This window comes from Prorops nasuta, unplaced genomic scaffold (genome assembly GCF_024137725.1).
Source record: "Prorops nasuta isolate Cenicafe-Biocafe unplaced genomic scaffold, Cenicafe_Pnas_1.2 PNAS00005, whole genome shotgun sequence".
NCBI lineage: Eukaryota > Metazoa > Arthropoda > Insecta > Hymenoptera > Bethylidae > Prorops > Prorops nasuta.
Genome location: NW_027116802.1, coordinates 1,651,294 through 1,678,226, shown reverse-complemented (window position 1 = coordinate 1,678,226; position 26,933 = coordinate 1,651,294). Strand labels below are relative to the sequence as shown.

Below are 26,933 nucleotides of genomic sequence, written 5' to 3'. Positions count from 1 at the left end.
TCCTGACTGTGTCACTGCAAAACGACTTTCTGCCACAACTTATATAATATATTTTTAAAAATTGTTATTAAAAAAACAATCATATCAATGTAATAATTGTAAAAAGTTCAATTAGACTTATATTTTCGATAATAAAATGCACTTAATTTTTTATTAAATTTTTTATATTTAATTCAGATCAGAAGCAGAATTTCATACATTTTAAAAGGTACCAAAAATTGTTTGGTTCGAGGTACAGGGAAGATATTTTGGTCTGTGACATTAGCAAGCTGGTGGCCTCCAAAATTCATTCTGAATGCTTCGAATAAGTTTCACTCATACTATAAAATATCCTACTTCTTATTAAAGGAAGCGTTCCGGTAAATCCCCACTTCGTAAGTTATTAAGTTCCATAATTGATAGGATCAGCAAAGGTTCATAAATTTTCTCAATGTAATGTGATCCTTTTCTTTCGAATCTACACTTTTTGTGGTTACTGCGTTTGCGAATCGCGACCTTTGCGACTTAAAATATTTGGAATTCCATCAGCAGCGAGATACATGCAATGTGGCATATCTACTACTCTGTCTAGCCATAACGCAAGACTATGGGATTACGGAGAGCACCTGGATGCATTCCAACGGGCTAACTACGCCCCTGCACAAACCTTTATGCATTGGCCCGTATCCAGTCGTGACGTACGTGCAGGCTAGCCTATAGCACATGCCTCACGTACCGCGAACGAACCCATGGCTGTTTGAGTGCCGCGTCACGCGCTCAGAAGCACGCACCGACACATATGCACAGTCTCGTGGTCGCGTTCCGACTACCTGCATCGGCAATCAGCGCACAATATTCACGTAGCCTGCTTGAAGAGCGTAACCAGCGTTCAAGCCAGACTCGATGTTCTGTTTCCCCTCCTCGTGGGGACTTTTAGAAGCAGCCATTTTTAGGACTCCTCGAGGCTGCTTCTCCTTATCTCAGATTTCCTAGGTTGCTTGGCATAGCCTTGCCTTACTTCCTAGGACAACCTGGACATCGCTTCCTGGATCGCCAGTCTTTTCATCCAGGCCTCTGTCAGTCAACGGGGTCCATCCTTGACGCTAGCTATAATTCACTCGTGAGCCTACCTCACGAGTCGGTAACGTAGGTTTCAATAATATCCACTGTTCGGTAGCTTTTATATCTTTTATTTGGTATCTCGGATACGTAACGGAGAACTTCGTTACAGTATTCACCATAGTATATTAAAAATGTATAAGCACCACCTTCAGGTAAAATTCTAACGAAATTATTTAATTTCTTCGCTAGTTAGAAATCGTCTGGAAAAGTTATAATAATTTTTATATATATTAATTGTTTTTAACGATGTTTGAATATACTATTTGATTTTTTACGTGAAATTATATTATGTTAAGAAGAATACTATGTATCAATCTGTTAGAAATAAAGTTGGTTTAAATATGCTTAAGGAATTAATAATATAAAATAAAACAGATTCGGTAATTTAACATTTACTTTATTGGAGCCAATACGACTACTCACGTCTAGATCTCAATTACAACAGTCGTTTTCCAGATGCGGCGCTAATCATGTTGCGCAGTCATACATTAGTACGTTAGCTTATTTTCAAATTTTTTTACTCTTACATTTGGCCCTCCTGACTGCAGTTCGGCCCGAACTACATAATATGTCCTATACTCTTATTTAATTTATAGTGGATTTTTCATTAACCCAAGGGCGCATGTTTGCTGCTTCTCAGATACCATGATATGGCTTTTGAGTGACTTGGTGATTTTCTACATCTGCAATGATATATCCATCGTTTCGGAGTACTTGGAGGACTCGGTATGGTCTCTTAAAGCGGGGTATAAGTTTATGGGGTGCACCAGGAGTGCTTACAAAATGCTTGATTAATACATAGTCGTTTTCTTTATATACATGCGAATTTTTACATTTCTTATCAAAATAATTTTTTTGTTGTTTCCTGCGATTTTAAAATTTTGGCAGCTGCTTTTTCTCGAATATCACTTAACTTAAGGTCGTTAGACAAAATATTCTTGGATTGCATCAGGTATTTTTCCACGCTGTTTCAAGCCGTATAGGAGTTCCGATGGCGATTTACCAGTAGTTTTATTTATTGAATTGTTTAATGCAAACTCTACATTAGGTAGCATTTTATACCAATAGCCACCACTAGTATTATCAATCATCTTTGATAACAAGGGTCCTAACACTAGATTTATACGCTCGACCTGTCTATTGGCTTTGGGCGATCTGGTCGCGATTTTAATATGTTTAATGTTGTGAGCTTCCACAAATTGACCAAATTCTACTGACGTAAAACACAAGTACCTCTATCTGTTATAATATTTTTAGGTCTACTATAATCAGCAAAGTAATGACTTAGAGCTTCGATTGCTTCTTTAGATGATGTACTTTTTGTAGCATACAATTTGGTAAATTTGGTGAAAGCATCCACAACAACTAAAATGTTTTTTAACTAATCGCTCTTTTTCAGTAGGACCGTAATGATCTAGATGTATGGTTACGAACGGAACTTCGTCCTTGTCTGGAACCAGTAGCACTGCTTCTGACTTGCCATTTATAGGATTGAATACAATACATTTTAAACAATTATTGATGTATTCTTTCACTCGACACCGCATTTTAGGAAACCAATACATGGATTTAATTGAACTACAAGTTTTTTCTACTAATGCGTGACCCATTTCATCATGATGCTTACGAATAACAAATGCCACCATGGACTCGGGCACATAAAATAGCAAATCATTCTCTTTTTTTCTGTATACAAGACTATTACGCATTTCCAAGTAGAGGTGCTCCGATTTTTCCAATATTTTCCAAATCTCATTCAGCTTTATATCTTTACCCTGACTAATAGCTAAATTTGTCTCGAATGGAGTATCTTCCAGCATAAGTATATTAGTGGCGCGACTCAGTGCGTTTACATGTTTCGTTTTTAATCCTTCCCGATATTCTACTACATAATCATAGTTTTGCAATTCTAATGCCCACCGAGCGATTCGCGGATTCATCTTTTTCTTGTTTAGTGTTCACTTCAGAGCATTACAATCTGTAATGATCATAAAGTGAAAACCATGTAAATAAATTCTAAAATGTCGTAGGGCATAGATAATTGAGAGTGTCTCGAGTTCAAAACTATGGTATCTACTTTCTATATCGCTGGTTCTTTTTGAAAAGTAAAATACCGGATGGAATTTTTTATCGTTCTGTCGCTGTAACAGAACAGCCCCAAATCCAGTCGTATTGGCATCGCAGTGTAGCTCAGTCTCGTTATGAGGATTATAGATAGCTAATATTGGGCTACAAACAAGCTTATTTGTTAATGTCGTAAATGCAGTCAATTCCTTGTCACTCGTAGTGACTGTAACGTTTTTCTTTAATAAATCATATAACGGTTTTGCACTAGCAGAGAAGCTTTCTATAAATTTATAAAAATATGAGCACATTCCTAAAAATCGTTTTACCACTCGTACGTCCTACGCAACCGGGTATCTTAATACAGCTTCTACACCATCTCGTGTAGGCTGAATACCTGCATCCGAAATCTTGTAACCTAAATACTCTATACCAGTGAATAAGAACTTACATTTATCGATTCTTAACTCTATCAAGAGACACGGCAATGTCTCCACGGCAAGTACATAAAAGTAGGTATAGACATGTCTATACCGCCGTCGAGGCACTACTGTATCTTATACACTAAGTTTGGCCGTCTCAAGTTTTAAATTGATTTTTCTCCGTGAATGATACATTGCCATGATTTAAGTAAAGCTTTTTTTGAAATGGTTTAGAACAAGCTTTTATTTGAGCCCATGAACATCAAAATCGGTCCACGCAATCGAGAGATCTCATACTCTGTTAGCTATATATATAACGAAAAAATTCATTTCTTTTCGTCATCTTCTTCTCCAGCCAGAATGTATATCTCGGGCTGAAGTTGGCCGCTAAGGAAAGTGACGTCATTTTCACATCGCTTCCAACGAACTATACTCAACGACGAAACTATAGTTTTGAACTGGTAAATAAATCGATGTAATCGATATAACTAATCCCGCGACTTGTTAACTGTCAATCCTGTCATTAGTAATGTAAGGTTATGTATATTTAATGCAGTGAGAATGCTCTTTGTTATGTTAATGAATGTGTTTAATTTTTAAAACGAAAAATAAATTCGAATAATAATGACATAAAAAGTCGACAATTATTAGATAAGTATAACATTATATTTTACTATATAGGACGTTAGTATACTTTGTAGTACTTTGTGAAATTTCTTTTCCAGATAAATGAAGATAGAACATTTCTATTTTCATTGTTGAGAATAGAGTTGACTAGATGAAGTAAGATTAATATTTCAATATTTTCAACGCTGTGCCAAGAAGTATACTTTCAACATTTATGTGCCTCAATGATTATCAAGAGCATATTAATTGCAAGAATTTGTTAAAGTATTTGAAACCATACGCTAAACTTCAAGGTATTGAAATCATTAACAAAATGCATGTTTAACTTCTACTTTCTTTAAACTGAAGTGGAATTTAACTGTCCGATAGGTTATATCATATATACAACGATTATCCAGGAGACAATAAAACTTTCTTATTACTACGATTAAAGAAAAGTAGATAAATATTAGCTAATCATTATTTAATATTCAATTATAATATCAAAAAAGGATTAAAACCAAATATTTATCTACCCTTCCCTAATCAGAGTAGAAAGAAATTATTATTATCTCCAAAAAAATTATCTAAATTTAATTTCATATAAGTATAACATTGAATTTTATGATATAATATATAAATTTTTTTTTGGTACTTAATGAAATTTTATTTTAGATTGAATTATAATGTCGTGTTTATTGTGTCGCATTGTGCAGGCTTGAGCTGTAATATTAACTAGAAAGAAGTCAGAAATAATATCAGTTTGCCATAGAAAGAGCTATAATGCAAAGTTAATGTTGATAGTTAAATCTAAGGAAAAGGTAGAGAAATTAACAAATTTGGAGGCCAATTCTTGATAGTGAAAGGCTTGCAGGTGGTTTTGGGCATAAACTCTTTGAAATATATAAGTCAATTAAATAATAAATATAATGATAACATCATCTATATAGAAGTGAAACAATGAAAAGAAGTCATCATTTTAATATTTTCCATGCGACAGAAAATACAATGAATAAATTTGGGAAATGAAAGCAATATATCTAAAAAAGAGAGGCTTCCATTGCATCAATTAATGTATTTTCTAGTTTATATTAAGGAAAATAAAATATAAATGGCACTAAAGTCGGCCGAAGAAAGTGCCATAATTCAAAGTTGTTGATGTTGAGAGTAACAGCCAAGAAAATGATGGATAAATATTAGTTAATTTATAAGAAAGTTCTTGAGAGTGAAGGGCTTGTAGGTGATTTTGGGTACACAATTTTGGAATTAGAAATCACATAGTTAATGAAAATTATAACAAAATCATATACATCTGTAAATATGAAAAGAATTCATGATTGCAAATATCTTACATATGATGGGGCATACAGTGAATAATCTTAGGAAGTTGAAAATTATATATCTAAAGAAGAGAGGCATCCAATGCAGGAATTGGTGTATTTCCTAGTTTATATTAATAAAAATAAAATATAAATGGCACTAGTCGGCTGGAGAAAGTGTCATAATGCAAAATTGATATTGAGAGTGACCGCTATGAAAATGATGGAAAATTAATGAACCAATTCATAAGAAAAAGCTTGAGTGTGAAGCGCTTGCAGGTGATTTTGGGAATACAATTTTGGATTTAGAACTCATATAGTTGATAAAAATTATAATAAAAGCACGTAGATATGTAAATATGAAAGGAATTTATGATTTCAATATTTCACATGTAATAGAGCATACGGTGTGTAACTTCAAGAAACTGAAAGCAGTATACCTAAAAAACATAGGCTTCCATTGCATTACCTGGTATATATTTTACATTTTATATTAATCAAAAGAATGTATAAGTGGCACTAGCTTACCAGAGAAAGAGCCATAATGCAAAGTAGATAGTGAGAGTGACATCTAAGAAGAAGGTGGATAGGGCTAAAATTAGAAGCAAATTCTTGAAAGCGAAATGCTCTAAGGTGATTTTGGATATAAAATGTTGGAAATATAATTCAAACAGTCATTGAGTACTATGTTAAAACCTTTAAAATGTGTAATTACGATATGAATTCATTACTGTAATATTTTGTATTTTATTTAATAGACTAATAAATTAATATTTTGAATTGAAGCTTTATATTATGGAATGATGAGGTCATTGCAAAATGTTTTGTTATATTGAATTAGTTAAAATGATTGTTTAGTTTTAATTCCTATATTCTTACAAAACGTTATAAAATTCCACAAAAACAAGCCTCGCTTGTAAAAAAAGGACGGCAAGTACATAAGTCGTATCTAGCATGATTCATATAAGTAATATAAAATATTTTAATTAAAAAAAATAGTGAAATCCAAATGTTAGGCAAGTCTAAATTTTTACCTTGGCGAACATTGAAATTTGGAAAAAAGTAAATAATAATACCAAAATTACTTGCCGAGCCCGTAATATTCATGTGTAAGTCGCTATCTTGCAATATAAGCGTTGTTTCTCGTAAGTTAAAAATGTGGCTATTTAATACGATTGCATACAACGGGCCCGGCAAGTAATTTTTGTATTACTATTTACTTTTTTCCAAATTTCAATGTTCGCCATGGTAAAAGTTTAGACTTGCCTAACATTTGGATTTCACTATTGTTTTTAATTAAAATATTTTATATTACTTATATTAATCATGCTAGATACGACTTATGTACTTGCCGTCCTTTTTTTACAAGCGAAGCTTGTTTTTGTGGGATTTTATAAGGTTTTGTAAGAATATAGGAATTAAAACTAAACAATTATTTTAACTGATTCAATCTAGCAAAACATTTTGCAATGCCCTCATCGTTCCATAATATAAAGCTTCAATTCAAAATATTAATTTATTAGTCTATTAAATAAAATACAAAATATTACAATAATGAATTCTTATCATAATTACACATTTTAAAGGTTTTAACATAGTACTCAATGACTGTTTGAATTATATTTCCAACATTTTATATCCAAAATCACCTTAGAGCATTTCGCTTTCAAGAATTTGCTTCTAATTTTAGCCCTATCCACCTTTTTCTTAGGTGTCACTCTCACTATCTACTTTGCATTATGGCTCTTTCTCTGGTAAGCTAGTGCCACTTATACATTCTTTTGATAAATATAAAATGTAAAATATATACCAAGTAATGCAATGGAAGCCTATGTTTTTTAGGTATACTGCTTTCAGTTTCTTGAAGTTACACACCGTATGCTCTATTACATGTGAAATATTGAAATCATGAATTCCTTTCATATTTACATATCTACGTGCTTTTATTATACTTTTCATCAGCTATATGAGTTCTAAATCCAAAATTGTATGCCCAAAATCACCTGCAAGCGCTTCACTCTCAAGCTTTTTCTTATGAATTGATTCATTAATTTTCCATCATTTTCATAGCGTCACTCTCAATATCAACTTTGCATTATGACACTTTCTCCAGCCGACTAGTGCCATTTATATTTTATTTTTATTAATGTAAACTAGGAAATACACCAATTCCTGCATTGGATGCCTCTCTTCTTTAGATATATAATTTTCAACTTCCTAAATTTATTCACTGTATGCCCCATCATATGTAAAATATTGCAATCATGAATTCTTTTCATATTTACAGATCTATATGATTTTGTTATAATTTTCATCAACTATGTGATTTCTAATTCCAAAATTGTGTACCCAAAATCACCTGCAAGCCCTTCACTCTCAAGGATTTTCTTATAAATTAACTAATATTTATCCATCATTTTCTTGGCTGTTACTCTCACATAAACAACTTTGAATTATGGCACTTTCTTCAGCCGACTTTAGTGCCATTTATATTTTATTTTCATTATTATAAACTAGAAAATACATAAATTGATGCAATGGAAGCCTCTCTTTTTTAGATATACTGCTTTCATTTTCCCAAATTTATTCATTGTATTTTCTGTCGCATGGAAAATATTAAAATGATGACTTCTTTTCATTGTTTCACTTCTATATAGATGATGTTATCATTATATTTATTATTTAACTGACTTATATATTTCAAAGAGTTTATGGCCAAAACCACCTGCAAGCCTTTCACTATCAAGAATTGGCCTCCAAATTTGTTAATTTCTCCACCTTTTTCTTAGATTTAACTATCAACATTAACTTTGCATTATGGCTCTTTCTATGGCAAACTGATATTATTTCTGACTTCTTTCTAGTTAATATTACAGCTCAAGCCTGCACAATGCGACACAATAAACACGTCATTATAATTCAATCTAAAATAAAATCTCATTAAGTACCAAAAAAAAATTTATATATTATATCATAAAATTCAATGTTATACTTATATGAAATTAAATTTAGATAATTTTTTTGGAGATAATAATAATTTCTTTCTACTCTGATTAGGGAAGGGTAGATAAATATTTGGTTTTAATCCTTTTTTGATATTATAATTGAATATTAAATAATGATTAGCTAATATTTATCTACTTTTCTTTAATCGTAGTAATAAGAAAGTTTTATTGTCTCCTGGATAATTGTTGTATATATGATATAACCTATCGGACAGTTAAATTCCACTTCAGTTTAAAGAAAGTAGAAGTTAAACATGCATTTTGTTAATGATTTCAATACCTTGAAGTTTAGCGTATGGTTTCAAATACTTTAACAAATTCTTGCAATTAATATGCTCTTGATAATCATTGAGGCACATAAATGTTGAAAGTATACTTCTTGGCACAGCGTTGAAAATATTGAAATATTAATCTTACTTCATCCAGTCAACTCTATTCTCAACAATGAAAATAGAAATGTTCTATCTTCATTTATCTGGAAAAGAAATTTCACAAAGTACTACAAAGTATACTAATGTCCTATATAGTAAAATATAATGTCATACTTATCTAATAATTGTCGACTTTTTATGTCATTATTATTCGAATTTATTTTTCATTTTAAAAATTATACACATTCACTAACATAACAAAGAGCATTCTCACTGCATTAAATATACATAACCTTACATTACTATTGACAGGATTGACAGTTAACAAGTCGCGGGATTAGTTATATCGATTACATCGATTTATTTACCAGTTCAAAACTTTAGTTTCGTCGTTGAGTATAGTTCGTTGGAAGCGATGTGAAAATGACGTCACTTTCCTTAGCGGCCAGCTTCAGCCCGAGATATACATTCTGGCTGAAGAAGAAGAAGATGACGAAAAGAAATGAATTTTTTCGTTATATATATAGCTAACAGAGTATGAGATCTCTCGGTTCCGTGGACCGATTTTGATGTTCATGGGCTCAAATAAAAGCTTGTTCCAAACCATTTCAATAAAAGCTTTACTTAAATCATGGCAATGTATCATTCACGGAGAAAAATCATTTTAAAAATTGAGACCGCCAAACAGTGTATAAGATGCAGTAGTGCCTCGACGGTGGTATAGACACGTCTATACCTACTTTTATGTACTTGCTGTCGAGACACTACCGTGTCTCTTGATTATTATTAATATCCGATTTAAAAAAAATTTTTTTTTAATCCAAAAAATAAGCTTTTACGTTAATTAAGCAGATCAATACGAGCCAATTTGGTCCCTATGAATATATTCAAATTTTTAAAATTGTAGAAGATAATTTGGAAGTACTTTCTTGACGCGCAATACATCCCCTTAATCTCGCTGAGTCCTAAGCCTAATTCACATAATGCGTCTCTACCTAAAACTACCGAAGTTACCGTGGTATGATCTGGTACCACTCGTAGCGTTAATTTCCTGCTTAATTTAGAATTCATTTGTAGTTCTACAACTGTAATACCTAATACAACTAAACCACTACTATTTATACCTTTAAATTTATTGTATTCGTCATCTCGTGGTTCAATGTTATTACTGGGAACATATTTTAATTTAACAAAACTAACTGGGCTTCCCGCATCTAATAGGGTATAAAGCTTACTGTTATTTTTACCCCTCCCTATTTTCAAATATATTTATATGAAAAGTACTTAAAGTAGCTGTCCTCTCATTGGTCAGTTTCGATATTGTTGATTTGCTCCGATGCCTGTACTATTTTGGGACAATTCCTTGCTAGATGTCCGGGCTGATGGAAGTTGAAACACGCAGACTTCTCTTTGTTGTAGGTTGAACAAGCAGATTTCAGGCGACCTTCCTTCTTGCAGTGATAGCACCTTCTTGCTGTGTTCGGTTTATCCATCTCCATTCTTACTGTGTCATGGTTGCTGCCTTTCTTCATATTTCCTTTACCTTGCTCATATTGTCTATCTTCTCTCGCTGTCTTTAACGTCACTCTTTCGAACGCTTTAAAAAAGTCTTCTTTACTCTCAAAGTTCTGGACGCTTGTTTGATTACGCAATATAGAATTTGGTATCCCTTCTAAAAGATATTCCACCATTTCTTCTTCTGGTATTGGTACCCAATTCCCTAGAATCGTTTTCTCGTGATAGTAGCTTGCAAATGTTTCTTCCGATTTCCATTGCCTATTTTCAAAAGCCCTTCTTAATACAAGCCTGCTGAGTCGACTACCATACATCTTTCTTATTTCTTCTACTAATTGATCCCAATTTAGCTCAAGATGTTCAGGTTTGGACTGAAACAATTCTAATACCGATCCTTTAAAATTCGATCCTGCTATTAATAATACCGAGTTGTCATCTAAACTATAAGTGGACTTAATTAGCTGAATATGTTTCTCCCACTTCCAAAAAGTGTCTTGAGCCGCACTAAAATCACTAATCAGCCCCTCTAACATTTTAATGTCAGTTCTCGGGGTATCCCGAGTTATATTTTGCGATACATTTGGTCGCTTACCTGTATTACCGCTCATCCTCTCTATCGCCAGTTTACGACGAACCAGATCGAATTCTCGCTGTAATAATTATTGTTCCTTTCGTGCTATAGCTAGCTCCTTACGCTCCAACTCAACATCGTCCAGCTCTTCGATCATCTGTCCAGTTGGACATATGTCACTCCTCATAGCTTCTCCTGTTGAGTCTTCATCCTTCCTCCATTCAACGTTAGGATCTGTAGCTTCTAATCGTGCTATTAGCTCCGCTTTGGCGCCACTCGATAGAAGCTTCCGTTTTTGCAGTTTCAATTTCAATTCGGCTACTGTAAACTAACTCGATTCCCTCATTTTGCCTATCACCTTGTCGCTGTATACAATATTTCAAGATACAACGACGTGGTAGCCTTCGCTGCTTATCGGGATAGCTATAAGTTTACTATTTTCGTTTAGAGGACACACGATTTCCCACTCGTTTGGATTAGACATCTTGGCTGTTTATTTAAGCAACTTTTCGAATATTCCTCTCTCTATAGCCTTACACAAATTAACCGAGTTGACTTCTCTTTCATACATTTCCAATTTCTGACCAATATGTGCTTTAGCTTAATCCAGCTACTTGAACCGTTTTTACAAGACACACGCAAAATAGACTTCTGATCTTCGTTGATCCGATTCTATGGTAAAATGTTTTATCGTTACATCTGACCGCATCAACAAGTTTCCATTTATACGCTGATTCCTTTTAACCTGCTATGCTCGATTTTCGATAATTTTGCGGTCACCCACCGCCATTTTCTTCAAGTTATCGGCATTGTTTCAGAGATTTTGCGCGGTCTTCAGCTCACGTATTATACCGGTCACTAATCCCACTTCTGTTGATTGTAAGGGATAAATTTGGTTTAAATGTTCTTCAAGAATTAATAATATAAAATAAATCAGATTCGGTAATTTAACATTTACTTTATTGGAGCCAATACGTCCACTCACGTCTAGGTCTCAGTTACAACTGTCGTCTTCCAAATACGGCGCTAATCATTTTGCGCAGTCATACATTAGTACGTTAGCTTATTTTCAAATTTTCTTGCTCTTACAAATCTGTTATTTGATATATCAAATAAATGACTTTATTATGTAACTTAAAATGGTTTAAACCTTTGCGGACGACAAAACTTATCATTCCCCGATAAATGGAGATTATATAGGAATCGCCTCTCGTCCGTAAAGCGTTAAATACCAGGTGGAAAGGTAAGTTTAGGTTACACGGTACTGATGTTCATTTTTGGACTGTGCGAAACAGTGTCCAAGAAGGCTCCAAACCTGTGGTCGGGTGGGAAGGTTTTTTCCGAAATAAAGCTTCAAACACAATTTAACAGACAGGAAGGAATGTTTATTCAATAAAAACAAAATAAATAATTTACAAAAAATTTTTACAATATGTACAAAGTAGAAAGAATCGTTAGTACGCGACTTAGAATTATCGCGCGCCTACGGAATTTGTCCCCGTCAAAATCCTAGGGACTTTCTTCCTAAGAAGTTTCCGAAGAACCAAAGGAAGGGAAAATCCCTAGGTCCGATCGCGGACTTAAGTCCACTCCCAGACTGGATAATTTACCTGGGGTATTCCCCAGCCACGGAAGGGAGGAAAAGTGGAGAAGTGGTTTGGGGAAGGGGAAATCCCCTTACCCCGCAGCCTCCTTCTCCACGAGCTCTAGTGGCTCCGAGCCACCCCAACCCCTAGGGTGAGTTTACCCCTCCCCACTACCCGACTTTTGCGAGAGCCCTGGATTTACGGGTAGGAACACTGGGTCCGAAAGAGTCCTCGGAGGCAGTGTGGTAGGGGAAGGAGAGGGTGGATTTCTCCCGGGCAGCAGTGCTGTTAGATCGTGCCGGATTTCTCTCCCCACCACGCGACCGTAGTCTCACTAACACACGGTCAGCCGGTAGCATCTGTGAGACATCCCTACTCATGCGCCACTCCCTAGTCACGCACACTATTGCAGCGATACGTGCGTGTCTCGCCTGCCTTCGCTGGATCTGGGACGGATTCTGCACAACTGCAGAGCGAGAGAGAGCAGTATAGTTTTCTCGGTCCTCTCTCTCTCTCCCGATCTTGACTGTCTCTTAGACAAGGAAGCGTGGCAAAATTCTTTTCAGCCAGCACGGCGAGTGTAGTCCAGTCAAATCAATAAAAATAATTACAACAAAATCGTAAATTTTTTTTTTTTTTTTAAGTGGTAAATCCTAAGGAGCGAAACTGTGCAAAATTCAAACTCCTAAGATGTTTGATAACGGGGGGGGGGGGGGGGGTGAAAAAGGAATAACCAAAAATCGACCCCTGTACTTCGTAGAATAACAATTTTTTCCATTTAAATTAGAAAAATATTCTCTACAACTATTATTGGACAATATTTTTTGTAGCGAAATCGGTTAAAAAGTTATTCAGGAAACAGGAATACAAATTTTGCAATGCTAACTTATTTAATTTAATATTTTGAATCCGGCTATTTTAATCGAAAATAAGTTTAAATATTTTTTGTAGGGTATTTAATTAGCTAGAATCCTAGTTAGTTAAAATATGATTTTTGTGAAATGGAAACTTAAGTAGGATACATCGCGCGAAGTTTATTATTTTAATGACTTATTTTGTTCAACGAATGAAGTACACATCTTTACTTGCTATTCTTTACGTTCAAACATTGAGTTCCTCGTGTTTTTAATATATTTACGAAAAATGCTTTAAATAATAAACTTTTTTCTACCCTACCCTGGAGGTAGAGTTGGAGGTGCATTTTTTTTAACGTGATATCCCCAGAAGTTATATTCTACAGTAATGCTTTTTTAGCCAACTTTAAAACAATTATAACGAAATTTGTTAAACGGAACACTGCCAAGACGCGCATTTGGAAACATTAGTGGCCTGGCCTAGTTTTGCCAAAATCGTCGGATAGTATTTTATTTTAGTATTATAATCTTCTAATAATTGCATTTTTTATTTATTATTGAGTCCAATATGTTAATGGTTATTAAAAAAAAAAAATCCTTGCAATGAAAAAAAAATTAAAAAATTTTAACTTCGCCAAGACTCGACCACAAACCCGCTGCGTGACAAACGGCAACCTTACCAACTGCGCTATAGCGCTCTTTTGATGTACCAAAGGCAAAACAGCTTTTTAAAGACTTACTACAATTCTTTCATTAACCCGTCATAAACGATCAAGAATTAGCAGCAATAATAATTACATATATTTACACACTATTATTGCACTAAATTTATTATGTTTTTCATTTGAAGCATACATTTTGCATGAAGATACGACAGTTTAAGGGTGTTTATGCAATACTCTAAATACAAAAGTATTCATACGCTCAATTACCTTAAATTATTCGATTAGACGTAACATATATTATAAGATTACTAAATTGATTTATGATAATTGAGCGTATGAATATTTTTGTATTTAGAGTATTGCATAAACACCCTTAAACTGTCGTATCTTCATGCAAAATGTATGCTTCAAATGAAAAACATAATAAATTTAGTGCAATAATAGTTTGTAAATATATGTAATTATTATTGCTGCTAATTCTTGATCGTTTATGACGGGTTAATGAAAGAATTGTAGTAAGTCTTTAAAAAGCTGTTTTGCCTCTGGTACACCAAAAGAGCGCTATAGCGTAGATGGTAAGGTTGCCGTTTGTCACGCAGCGGGCTCGTGGTCGAGTCTTGGCGAAGTTTAAAATTTTTTAATCTTTTTTCATTGCAAGGATTTTTTTTTTTAAATAACCATTAACATATTGGACTCAATAATAAATAAAAAATGCAATTATTAGCAGATTATAATACTAAAATAAAATACTATCCGACGATTTTGCCAAAACTAGGCCAGGCCACCAATGTTTCCAAATGCGCGTCTTGGCAGTGTGCCGTTTAACAAATTTCGTTATAATTGTGTTAAAGTTGGCTAAAAAAGCATTCCTGTAGAATATAACTTCTGGGGATATCACGTTAAAAAAAAAATGCGCCTCGAACTCTACCTCCAGGGTAGGGTGGAAAAACGTTTATTATATTTAAAGCATTTTTCGTAAATATATTAAAAACACGAGGAGCTCAATGTTTGAACGTAAAGAATAGCAAGTAAAGATGTGTACTTCATTCGCTGAGCAAAATAAGTCATTAAAATAATAAACTTCGCGCGATGCACCCTACCTAAAGTTCCATTTCACAAAAATCATATTTTAACTAACTAGGATTCTAGCTAATTAAATACCCTACAAAAAATATTTAAACTTATTTTCGATTAAAATAGCCGGATTCAAAATATTTAATTAAATAAGTTAACATTGCAAAATTTGTATTCCTTTTCCTGAATAACTTTTTAACCGATTTCGCTACAAAAATATTGTCCAATAATAGTTGTAGAGAATATTTTTCTAAGTTAAATAGAAAAAATTGTTATTTTACGAAGTACAGGAGTCGAATCATTTTTGGTTACCCCTTTTTCACCCCCCCCCCCCCTCCGTTAGCAAACCTCTTAGGAGTTTGAATTTTGCAAATTTTCGCTCCTTAGGATTTACCACTTAAAAAAAAACAAAACAAAATTTACGATTTTGTTGTAATTATTTTTATTGATTTGACTGGACTACACTCGCCGTGCTGGCCGAAAAGGATTTTGCCACACTTCCTTGGATAAGAGACAGTCAAGATCGGGAGAGAGTGAGAGGGCCGAGAAAACTATACTGCTCTCTCTCTCTCTCTCGCTCTCCAGTTGTGCCGAATCCGACCGAGACCCAGCGAAGACAGGCGAAACACGCACGTATCGCTGCAATGGTGTGCGTGACTAGGGAGTGGCGCATGAGTAGGGATGTCTCACAGATGCTACCGGCTGACCGTGTGTTAGTGAGACTACGGTCGCGTGGTGGGGAGAGAAATCCGGCACGATCTAACAGCACTGCCGGGTAGTCCCCGGTGAAAGCTCCCTCAGGAGGGAGGAGAGTGCCGCAGAGGGGAAGTCCCCTCTTGGAAGGCGGTGGGTGGTTGGTTTCAGCGTTGCCAACTCCGCCATTTTGAATATACTACGCTGTACAGTGATGCCACAATCAAGCTACATTTTCGTTGCTAAAAGCTTCATTCTGGCATCACTGTACAGTGTAGTATAATCAAAATGCCGAAGTTGGCAACGATGGTTGGGTGATACTTACCACAAGACTCTACCCAGAAGAGTTCGCTGGTAGAGGTGCTGCCGGTGAGGCATCAAAAATACCTGGTGAGACGGTGGTGCCGAAAGGCGCAAAAACTGTTGGCTAGCGGTGCTCGGTTGCTGCGGCGGTAGCTCCTGCTGAGCGGGTTTGGGCTGCGATGGGTCCTTATCAAGGACCTATCTATATAATTACGCGACACTAAACTTGCCAGATAGAGAGCTGCTCAAGGCGCTGGCCACCTAGCGGCCAAGCGTGCAAGTTGTGCCGCTGCCGCGACGTGCCAGGGCCAGTAGATGCGCAAGCGCGCCGCGGCGAAAGATAGAGAGAGACAGAGTGAGCAGACTAGACGCTACCGACGCTGGCGGTCTATCTGTCGACTCTGGGTCAAGTGAGATAGGGAACCGAGCAGAAGGCAATTTATTTTTCTGCTTTCCCTGATCTCGAACATGGATATTTACAGCCAACTTAAACTTCGTAAATTTAAGACGATTATTAAAAATTTTATGAGGAATATAGTCTATGAAAGTGTGCAATAAAATATAAAAATTGTATTTATGCTACTGAACCGTTAAATTATTATGTACTTCATGGACATAAATTGAAGATAAAAAAAAACATAATTTTTTGACGATAATATAGGAAATAATTAATTTCTAAATTGTTTTAGGTGATCGGAGGCAACCAGAAATCAGATACAAACAATGCCAACTTACTACAATGCGGGTGGCGGATATCCGAACGTATCAGCACCGGCACAACAAACAAAACTGGATGGCAACCAAAATCATCATACCATACCATTGAACATAACGTCCCATGCCCTCTTACAAAATACCACTCAACACACGGTTCCTTCTAATTTACCATCAAGTAATATTCCGTCCCATCCTGTTTCCCCTACGATGAATACTCATTCGAGCGTTACTTCCACAAACCTAACGACGCACCTGAATGCCACGACCCCAGCAGTGATTCTTACCTCAAATCTTAGTAATCCTGGAAATACAAACGTCTTATCGGCTAACTCTAGGCACGAAGTTAAGCTAAATGCCATGCCGTACGTATATTACAATCCTTATATATATATATATATATATTTATATATGGCTCACTATACTTAAAAAGCTTGAAAGCATATACGCATAAAAAGTTTATTTAAGTTGTTAACTATTAACCATATTGCATAAAAGTTTTCACTTGCCTAGCAGTTACCAAATGAACGAATTTTTAACTCTTTATCTGCGAGTTGTATATACGGAGAGAAAACTATTATCTTTAACATTATAAATGAAGTGAAATAGGGTAAATAGAGAAGAGATGGACGGTTTCTTACTATTTTAAGTCTGTTGTACCGATGAGCTGATTGTTTGTCCTTTTTGTTTTACAATGTATAAATAAGAAGTTCAAGATTTCATATAATTTTTGCATTTATTTAAAAAGCTAGATCACATTCAATTTTCTATCCGATTAAAAAAAAACACCACAGTTTTTGCTTTTTGCGTCTCAAAAATAGTACATTTTCCGTTCAGTCGTAGTAGTTTATTCCATTATTCGAAAGCAATGCATATGTTAAAGCAGTTCCTATTTCAACTTCAGAATGTACCATTACACGTGATCCATAAACCTATCTTAATTTATCACACACATTAATCTTTTACAACGTTCGCGCGCGCGAGTAGAGATGGTACAGTGAGCTACGTCCTTTTTGCTTACTTTTTTATTAACTTATAGAGAACGGGTGCGGCCACTATAGAGGTCGCTTACAAAACTCGCCTGATCCACGTGCATATTATATACTAGTAGATACTCTGCACAATAAAGAGTTAATTTCAATGTTAAAATATCTATTCTCAAAGGTAATATACAGGTTGCTCGTAAAGTCTCTCCCTTATATTATTTAGAAAAATATGAATGATAAAAAAAAATACGTACATTCTTGTATTCCTAAACCTTATTATGGTGGTATTCAATTGACTTTGAAGTATCATGCGATGGCTATATAAGGATAGAAACGATTTTTTTAAGTGAGATACCTTATTGTTTTTTACATATTCTTAAAGCCGACGTGGAAAGTTTTGCAAAATACTATATAAAAAACCTACAAGGATTTTATGGAAATAAGACTCCGGTTAAATTGGATGAAACTGAAATATGTTACAGCCTTCGATGTCTTGAACAGAAGCCTCAATGAGAATGACTCTCTAAATTCAATTAATTTTCCGCTCCGAAAAGTTTAAAGTTGCAACTTTTTTCAATCAAAACCTATAGTTGTACCACGCTGTTTCACGAAATGAATATATGAATATACTTATAAATATCCCTGTCTCACTCTATCTCTCTTTACTATAACTATAATTAATTATCTAATTATTATTATACATATAAAAATCGTACCGTTGGTATTGGTATTACTCAAGGTGCACTACATGGAGATTAATTAATCATTTACATATTTGTCATATGTGCGTGCACGTGAACTTCTAGCTTCATTTATCTTCTATCACAATCTCTACTCCATCAAAATTTTCCTGATTACCTCTATTTGCTGCATCTCTAACTGTATTTACCAAACTTCCAACTGGATAGTTTATAACCCTTTGATATCGAGCATATCCAATGTACCATATAATAGTTGCCACATGGGCATGTTACGTACTGGGTAGTCGTGGTCGCCTGTCGGTCGTGTTTCGCGCTGACTCGACACTACAGTCTGGGTCAGTAGAAACGCCGATCGAGCTTTGCGACTCACAGTACAATGAACTAAGTATTACACTCCGAGCGGTAAGAATGTAATGAATTGGCAGGATTCGGGGTGAATGATAGTGTGTATAAACACACATTGGAACAGCAGATTTGACACAAAACTATGTATTTTCAGATATTACAAATGTACTTACAGTAAACACTAAATATGCTGCATCAGCATTCGCAGGATTATTTACTATTCGTCACAACTATTGGAGAGACTAGACTCTCCTATGGTTGTGGATTACTCGCACTTAATTAATTATGATCAGTTCGTGGTAGTATGTGTTGTCTTCCAGAACGGTACGTGTTAGGCACGACTGAAAGATGCACACTCGCGACAATTTCTACACGACTTGGTTCGGATTGAATTATACTAGACTTAACTACCAGTACACGGCGACTGGGCAAGAGATTTGTTAGAATATGGTGGAGTACTCTGCTCCCGTGGAACGAACACTAGAGTTACGACCTTGGAACGCGGATGATGCGGCAGCGGCTAAGCTTGCACAGAATAAGACTCGACTCGAGGGTCGCGGAACTCGCATATATGTAGGAGGCTTAATAGGTCATGTGTCGTCAGTAGCGCCATGATCTTTCGACACATGACGACCAAAAAGTCTCTACATCCACGGCCGACACCTAAGGATTTACGCATTTCCGGAAAGGAATTCCGGGCGTCAGCAATGTGCAATACTACCGGTATTGCACACGGACGCGTGCGATCTACTTTGGTTCGGCGAGGTGGCTGACCCCTACGTTACACCTCCCCCCTTAGAAGAAACATTGTCCTGTGGAGGTCAATGTTTCCAGGATGAGAAGTATGGGTCAAGCCAACTGCCGAAAATTTCTAGAGGAATTTGATGTGCATTAACTAAAGGGTAGCGAGTCCCGTGGTATTGCTAGTGGTTCCAGGTATGGCAGACTCTGCAAATGTCGAATAGGTTGTTGTAACGGCATGCTGACGGTGCGTACCGGAAGCATTGGCATGCTTTCGGCTGCTATCGTTGGAGTGCCTTGAACTCTGATAGAGGTGGTTGACGTCGGGCTGGTAAGCGCAGGTGTCGGATTTCGTTTAAACCACAGGGCCGCAGCAATTAATATGATGAGTATGAAAAGAGATCCAGATGAAGCATATGAGATGATGGATGCTTTGAAGGTAGTTGAATCTTGTTTCTGCAGGTCCTTTGCTTCTCGGGCTATGTCCTTGAGGGCTATACTGTTTTTGGATAGATCCCAATCTGCCAGTGGTTTACTTTTAATAGGCTGTATCTTTATTAATTTTTGTAGGGCTGGTATGTGACCTTCGGGTAGAAGTTCAGGGAGAGGCATTGGCTCTAGGGCTTCAAAGTGGGTCACATCGGTCACCATTAGAGTTTGCACAGATCGCAGCTGAGTAGATGTAGTATCCGCGAAGCATCCAGCTTCTAATTGTATAATTCCATCTCCAAGGATGGTTTCAGTTCCCCTTACGTTTCCTTGGCAGATGAGGGTGATTTGTTCGGGTTTTGGTAGAGAGTATAACCAGGTTCGGGGTTGGACCAAAGGTGTCCAGAAGGGACCGGTGAAAAAGGCAACTCTAATGTCACAACCAGTCCATTGGGTAGTGTCATGATGCTGGAGGATGGATAATTCGCATTCCTGGTTATACGCGATCTTATGAAGAGGTGCTCCAGGAGCACAATAGTAGGTTTTCAGGTGATGGAGGCAGTGGGATAGAGATTCGGAAGGGATGGGGGTGTAGAAGCGTTGGGAAGAGGAGACTGCTAGGTAAGGATGTGTAGGTTGAATAAAGGTGGTGATAGTTTGATTATCGGGACGATTATGGTGGGTAGGGTAAGGATAGGTTTTATACAGATGGTATTCTTCTTTGTTGAGGAGAGGGATTTCAATTACGACCACTAATTGTCCTTTGTAATGATTAACATGTAGGTGAGAGAGTTCCTGGATGTCCTCCATCATTAGTTCCTCTTCGTCGAAAGGTAGGGAAAATCCGGTCCTGTGGGTGGCTTCTTGCAAAGCTTGTTGTAACCGGGTGGGTGTTAGTATCATGGGGTGTAAGACTCCACGACGAGCGAAAAGAACAGCATCCACAAGGAATAGAATGCTGGTCCTGTATTGATCGGCATACATTTCCATTTGTCGGATGTAATCTCGATGTACCCTCGCGTGTTTTTCCTGTTCAAGGGCATCATCGGTGAGAGCGATAGCGTCGGCCAAGGCCTTGGTTTGTTCTTGAAGCTCTTGGGTATGGTTATTTAGGGTAGTGATAGAGAGGTGCAGGGCGGAGAATTCCGACTGTACCACATGCGTCTGTTTTTCCAACAGATGAGCGGTGTGTACTCCTTTCTCTTGCAGCTTTAATACCTCGCTGGTGTAGTATTCGCCATCTTCTTCGGTCAAGCTACCAAAAAGGGTTTTAGAGAGTCCTCCTACGAATCCGAGTGGAGCGCTTCTACGCTTCCGATTAAGATCCGTAGGATGTAAGCCTCGGCGAAATATCGAAGCAAAAAGTTCGGTGTCAACAATTTTGCGTCCGATCTCTTCAAGTTTACTATCATTGATGCAAGAGATGTTGCCCTTGCACACATAGAAGAGTGTGTCATAGAACTTTCCGAGATTAGGGGCTTGGCTAGTCAAACTGGTGATGTCAATGGTTGTGGCGACCCTCCATAGTACGGGATAGTACTGGAGGGTTGCGATTTTTTCGAAGAAGATACCGGGGTTGTGTTTCAAGTGAGTGATGTTGTATGCATTGGTCCAGGAGATCGGCGTGACGCTTAACATCATTATAAATAATATATTTATAATGGTCGTTATGGCGATTTCGGTCGTGTGGTGCAGTGAATCTCGTGCGTCACGAAGTGGTTTTGCAATCGTGAGCGGAGTGGGAAATTTGGTATAAAAGTGAAGTTTTGGTGAGGAACGATATTGTACCGTAATTAACTGCAAGCCAGACGGGCTCGTGTTTTCCTGGACGTGCGTACAGCTTTTTGTGGATATCATGATGAGAGGTCCAGTAATGTATAGAGGAAGGAAGCACTGGAGGAGCGTGCTGGTTCGGTCGCGAGGGGGTGAGTAGAGGTTTCAACTGAAGGAAAAGAAATTTTCCATCAAGTGGGGATTAGAGGTATATTGGACGAAATGCCCCTTTTTCCTTTTTTAGCGTTGTTGTTAGACCTAGGGGAGATGAGGGCTGTCCGGATGGAAAGGAGGGACCTTAGGGAGAACAACTCTTGGTTATTGGATCGGCTAGGCGAGGAGTGGTTGTTCCGCGAGGACTTCGACTTCTTGGGGGTCCGGTGGATGCAGGACTCCAGGTGGTTGCGGCCGAACCCTCAGGTGGAGGACAGATGGTCCAACGACGAGCCGGAACTGACCGACCGAGGAGGAGGTCCTGGGAATACACGGGTTCTAAGGAGCAGGGGGACAATAACAAGAGGAAAAAAAACAAAAAATATTATTTTAAGTTTCTTTCAATTTTGTAATAATGACCACGGATGTAACAATACACAGAAGGAAAAAAAGAAAAAGGAATTCTGATTGTGGTTATTAACGATTTCCCTTGCTTCCAATCCTCATTACCATTCGCTATTTAAAGTAGGAGATGGGTGAGTTTATGGGGTAGAAGATCGGGGAGGAAGAGTAGAGGTTTTTTCAGGGACAGCGTCCTGCGTCGGGGTTCCGCGATCGAGGATTACGAATTAGATGGGTAAGGGAGAGGAAGGGGAACTTCCCGGGAGGCTTTGACTGGAAAACGAAAGAGGTTCTGATGTTGACTTATTGGACAAATTCCTTCCTTTCGATTTCCTTAAGCTGTCAGTTGAACGAGATGGGGGGGCAACTGGTCTTAGGCGAGGAGGTCAGGGTATGACAGAGGTTTCCGGAGGCGAGCAGTGTCCTGGGTATAGTCCTTCCTAGGTGCTGTAGTATTTGGAGCGGTCTGATGATACATGCATAAGGTGGCGAGGTGGTAGATATTACAATAGCTGCAGGGAACCGGATACAGAGTTACAAGAATAAGAGAGCAAAAGCTGTCTTTTACCAATAGTCACTAGTAAAGGCTACTCATAGCCAAGAGTCGTTCTATAAAAGAAAGTCGTATAGGCGTTAGATTTTGTGGTTAGTAGAGATAGGTGTAGGGCCGGGGGGTATGGAGGCAGGCTTCAATTTGTCCAGATGTTTCGTGATGGAGGTTCCGGAATTAGTAAGGAGGATAGCGTTATGCTTGTCGTTGATCGTTTCAATGACATATGGCCCGATATACTGGGAGTCTAGTTTATGTTTTCTAGGTTCTCGGAAGACGTAGACCAAGTCTCCAGGAGAATAGGAGACAACAGCGGCGTTCCGATCATAGTATTCCTTAGATTTTCCCTTTGCTTGGATTTCCCGTTCTCGAGCTAAAGCGTGAAGCCGGGTTAACTGCTGAGCCAGCTCCTGTGCGTATGCGTCGTACACTATTGCTCAATAATCTTGCGTCAGGCGAGGGGCAGTGGGGATAAGAGAGGCAAGGGGTTATCTAGGGAATTCTAGTGGACACCGTCAAATTTTAGATCGGCTATCCCTTTGACGTCAAAAGAGCTGTCAAAACCTAAATTAACCTGTATTTTGAAGAAATACAGAAAGATAAATATTTTTAAAAAACGAATAAAAGGAAAGAAAGAAAGGATTTTAATAAATATATAAAGAAAAAATATCAGATGAGTATTAGTTAATAGGAAATGTTAAAGTAATTATAAATTATTAAGAAAATATACTTTGTGGTTTTTTTATATATGTTACAGGTTAAATGCTGTTTCTGATGAGTTTAAATTACAGCAAAGAAATATATATAGACCAATGAATAAAAAAGGACTAATTTATGAAGCATTTCTGTGTGGACCAGTTATTTCAATAATTATGGTTTAATTATGTTATAATAGTGATTGTGAAAGCGTTTGGTGTATATACACAAAGAAATTCTATTATAAATTAATAATTATATATAATAATGTGTTGATTCCTATTACTATAAATTAAAGCTAGTTCAATTAAAATACTCGTTCTCTTTCTTCCTTATCCAAATTCTATACATACATAGTAATTAGATATTCTCATAGAATCTATCCTTTAAACTAATTAAATTGCAACTATTTGAAATGTGCAAGTCATAACTATTTGCTTCAATTATTTGTATTATTCAATGCGAGATAAATTGCATAGAGACTCTTCAAATTTCTTATTGATCTGTCACATTCTTTCACATCTTGTGTGACATTTATTTGCCTTGATTGTTCCTTCTTCTTCTAGTTTTCAACATATACCAATATTTCTCTAGATATTTTCAAATACGCTGAAGTATGCTTATTCTGCTGTCTAATTGATTCTATCAATGTGAGGATGATAGGTAAGCTATTGCTCTATTAAATTTGAAGAATCTAGACACTTCACTTAATTTATTGTACTTAAATATAATGTTTGGTACTTCGTCTACATGATATCTTTTCTTTACATTTGACAGGATATTGTCCTCCAATACATTCATGTATACTGCTGAGTTAATCTTGTTTTCAGCTTCAAATAATTTTCCAACTACATATTTGGATATCCATTCCTAATATACAATACTTATTTTGTTACTCCTATTTGTTGTTGAGAATTATCTGTCTTAAATCCTTAATTTATCTAGTCGCCATATATATATTCTATTATTTTCAGATGATTGATATATCTTACTACCAATTCTGTCAACATTATAATAGGAGTAACAAAATAAATATATTCTATATTCAAAATGTATATCCAAACACGTAGTTGAAAAACTATTCGAAGCTGAAAGCAAAATGAACTCATTAGTATACACATACCTTCTAAAGAACTTTATCTTCCCAAGTACTATGAAAACATATCTCACAAAAGAGATACCAAATTTAAATAACATCATTCAAATGCCTATTTTTCAAATTTAACTAGACAATGGTTTATCAATGATTTCAATATTTATAAAATTAATTAGAGATCAGCAGAATCATCAGATCTGCGTGTAATAATTAATGATTGTAAAATTATTTTTATATGTTATAGACTAGAAGAAAATAGTGCAAACGAGGCATATAAATGTCATAAAAGATAATACGTAGAAGGATGTGACATATTAATAAGAAATTTGCAGAGGCTCTATGCAATTTCTCTTACAATGAATAATAAATATCATTGAAGCAAATAGTTATGACTTGCACATTCCAAATAGTTACAATTTAATTAGTTTAAAGAATAGATTCTACGAGAATATGTAATTACTATGTATGTATAGAATTCAGATAAGGAGGAAAGAAAAAGAATATTTTAATTGAACTAGCTTTAATTTATAGTAATAAGAATCAACACATTATTATATATAATTATTAATTTATAATAAAATTTCTTTGTGTATATACACCAAACGCTTACACATTCACTATTAGAACATTACATCATAATTATTGAAATGACTGGTCCACACAGAAATGCTTCATAAATTAGTCCTTTTTTATTTATTGGTCTATATATATTTCTTTTCTGTAATTTAAGCTCATCAGAAACAGCATTTAACCTGTAACAGAAATAAAAAAACCACAAAGTATATTTTCTTAATAATTAACAATTACTTTAACATTTTCTATTAACTAATACTCATCTGATATTTTTTCTTTATATATTTATTAAAATCCTTTCTTTCTTTCTTCTTATTTGTTTTTTAAAAATATTTATGTTTCTGTATTTCTTCAAAATACAGGTTAATTTAGCTTTTGACAGCTCTTTTGCGTCAAAGGGATAGCCGATCAAAAATTTGACGGTGTCCACTAGAATTCCCTAGATAACCCCTTGCCTCTCTTATCCCCACTGCCCCTCGCCTGACGCAAGATTATTGAGCAATAGTGTAGGTTAATAACTCCTCGATCGCATAGGCGGAGACGGGGGACTGAGCCTTTCGTCCATAAATTAGTTCATATGGCGTAAACCCCGTAGCTTCATGCACAGAAGTGTTATAGGAGAACATGGCGAAGGGGATGAATAAATCCCAGTCCGAATACTGGTTGATATTATGTTTTAGGTATTCGGTGAGCACTAGATGACTTCTCTCTAGGGATCCATTGGTCTGGGGTCGATAACCGGAGGTGGTCAAGTGTTTGATTTTAAAAAGAGAGGTTACGCCTCTGAGTAATTTTCCTAAAAAGCCGGTGCCTCGATCCGTGAGAATGGCACGCGGAAGTCCGAATTGCGCAACGAAATGCCTCGAAAATGCGTCAGCGATGGTAGCGGCGTGAATGTTAGGTATTGCGACAGCAATGCAAAATTTAGTCAAATTACACTGCATTGTTAGAACGTGTAAATTTCCGGAGGGCGTAATAGGAAAAGGGCCTACGGTGTCTAAGGCTACTTTATCGAAGGGGGCACAGGGGGTGTTAGTTATTGGCATTGGCAGTTTAGGTTTTACGCGAACCAGTTTCTGCCGTTGGCAACTATCGCAGGAACGTATAATGCTCTGGACGTCCTTATGGAGACCGGGCCAATTATAATGTTCCCTAATTCTATGATAGGTCTTGGTCACTCCCTTATGACCTCCAATTAAGCCTCCATGATACTCCAGGATGATGTGTCTTCTCATCTGAACTGGAGGAGTCACAACTTCTCCAGTGCAGATAGTGATTTCGACATCGTCATCGTGGAATGCACGGGAAAAGACGGAGCTCAAATAACGCGACGTCAGCCGGGTGGTTCCGAGTTTATACGGACCGATGCTGAACTTTGTAACGTTATTCTCATGAACAAATTCCTTTAACTTTTTCAGAGAATTAAGAATTTCTTCGTTGCTGGCGGGGATTAATTCGCTAGGATGGGCAATGACTAGGATGATCTTGGTGGTTTTGTAGGAAAAGTCCTGGATGGACCCATGAGGAAAAGGATGAATTTTTATGGTTTTCAGGTCGAGCTTTCCTGTCTCTATGAGCATTTGGCTAATGGGGTCTTGAAAGGAGCAGTCAGATGCGATTAGATG

The 26,933-nt window shown here is 36.5% G+C and overlaps 1 protein-coding gene across 21 annotated transcripts in view; it reads left to right on the top strand.

The window, feature by feature from the left end:
- Csk (C-terminal Src kinase) overlaps positions 1-26,933 on the top strand; it is a 278,720-nt gene that overhangs the window by 67,905 nt on the left and 183,882 nt on the right. For all 21 annotated transcript variants that reach the window (XR_010822617.1, XR_010822618.1, XM_066727075.1 and 18 more), the window contains one exon: positions 16,839-17,228. Coding sequence is in view for 19 of the 21 variants with exons in the window: in XM_066727075.1 (XP_066583172.1) it covers positions 16,873-17,228 (356 nt within the window). In the remaining 2 variants the exon portion in view is untranslated. The remainder of the gene's footprint in view (positions 1-16,838; positions 17,229-26,933) is intronic.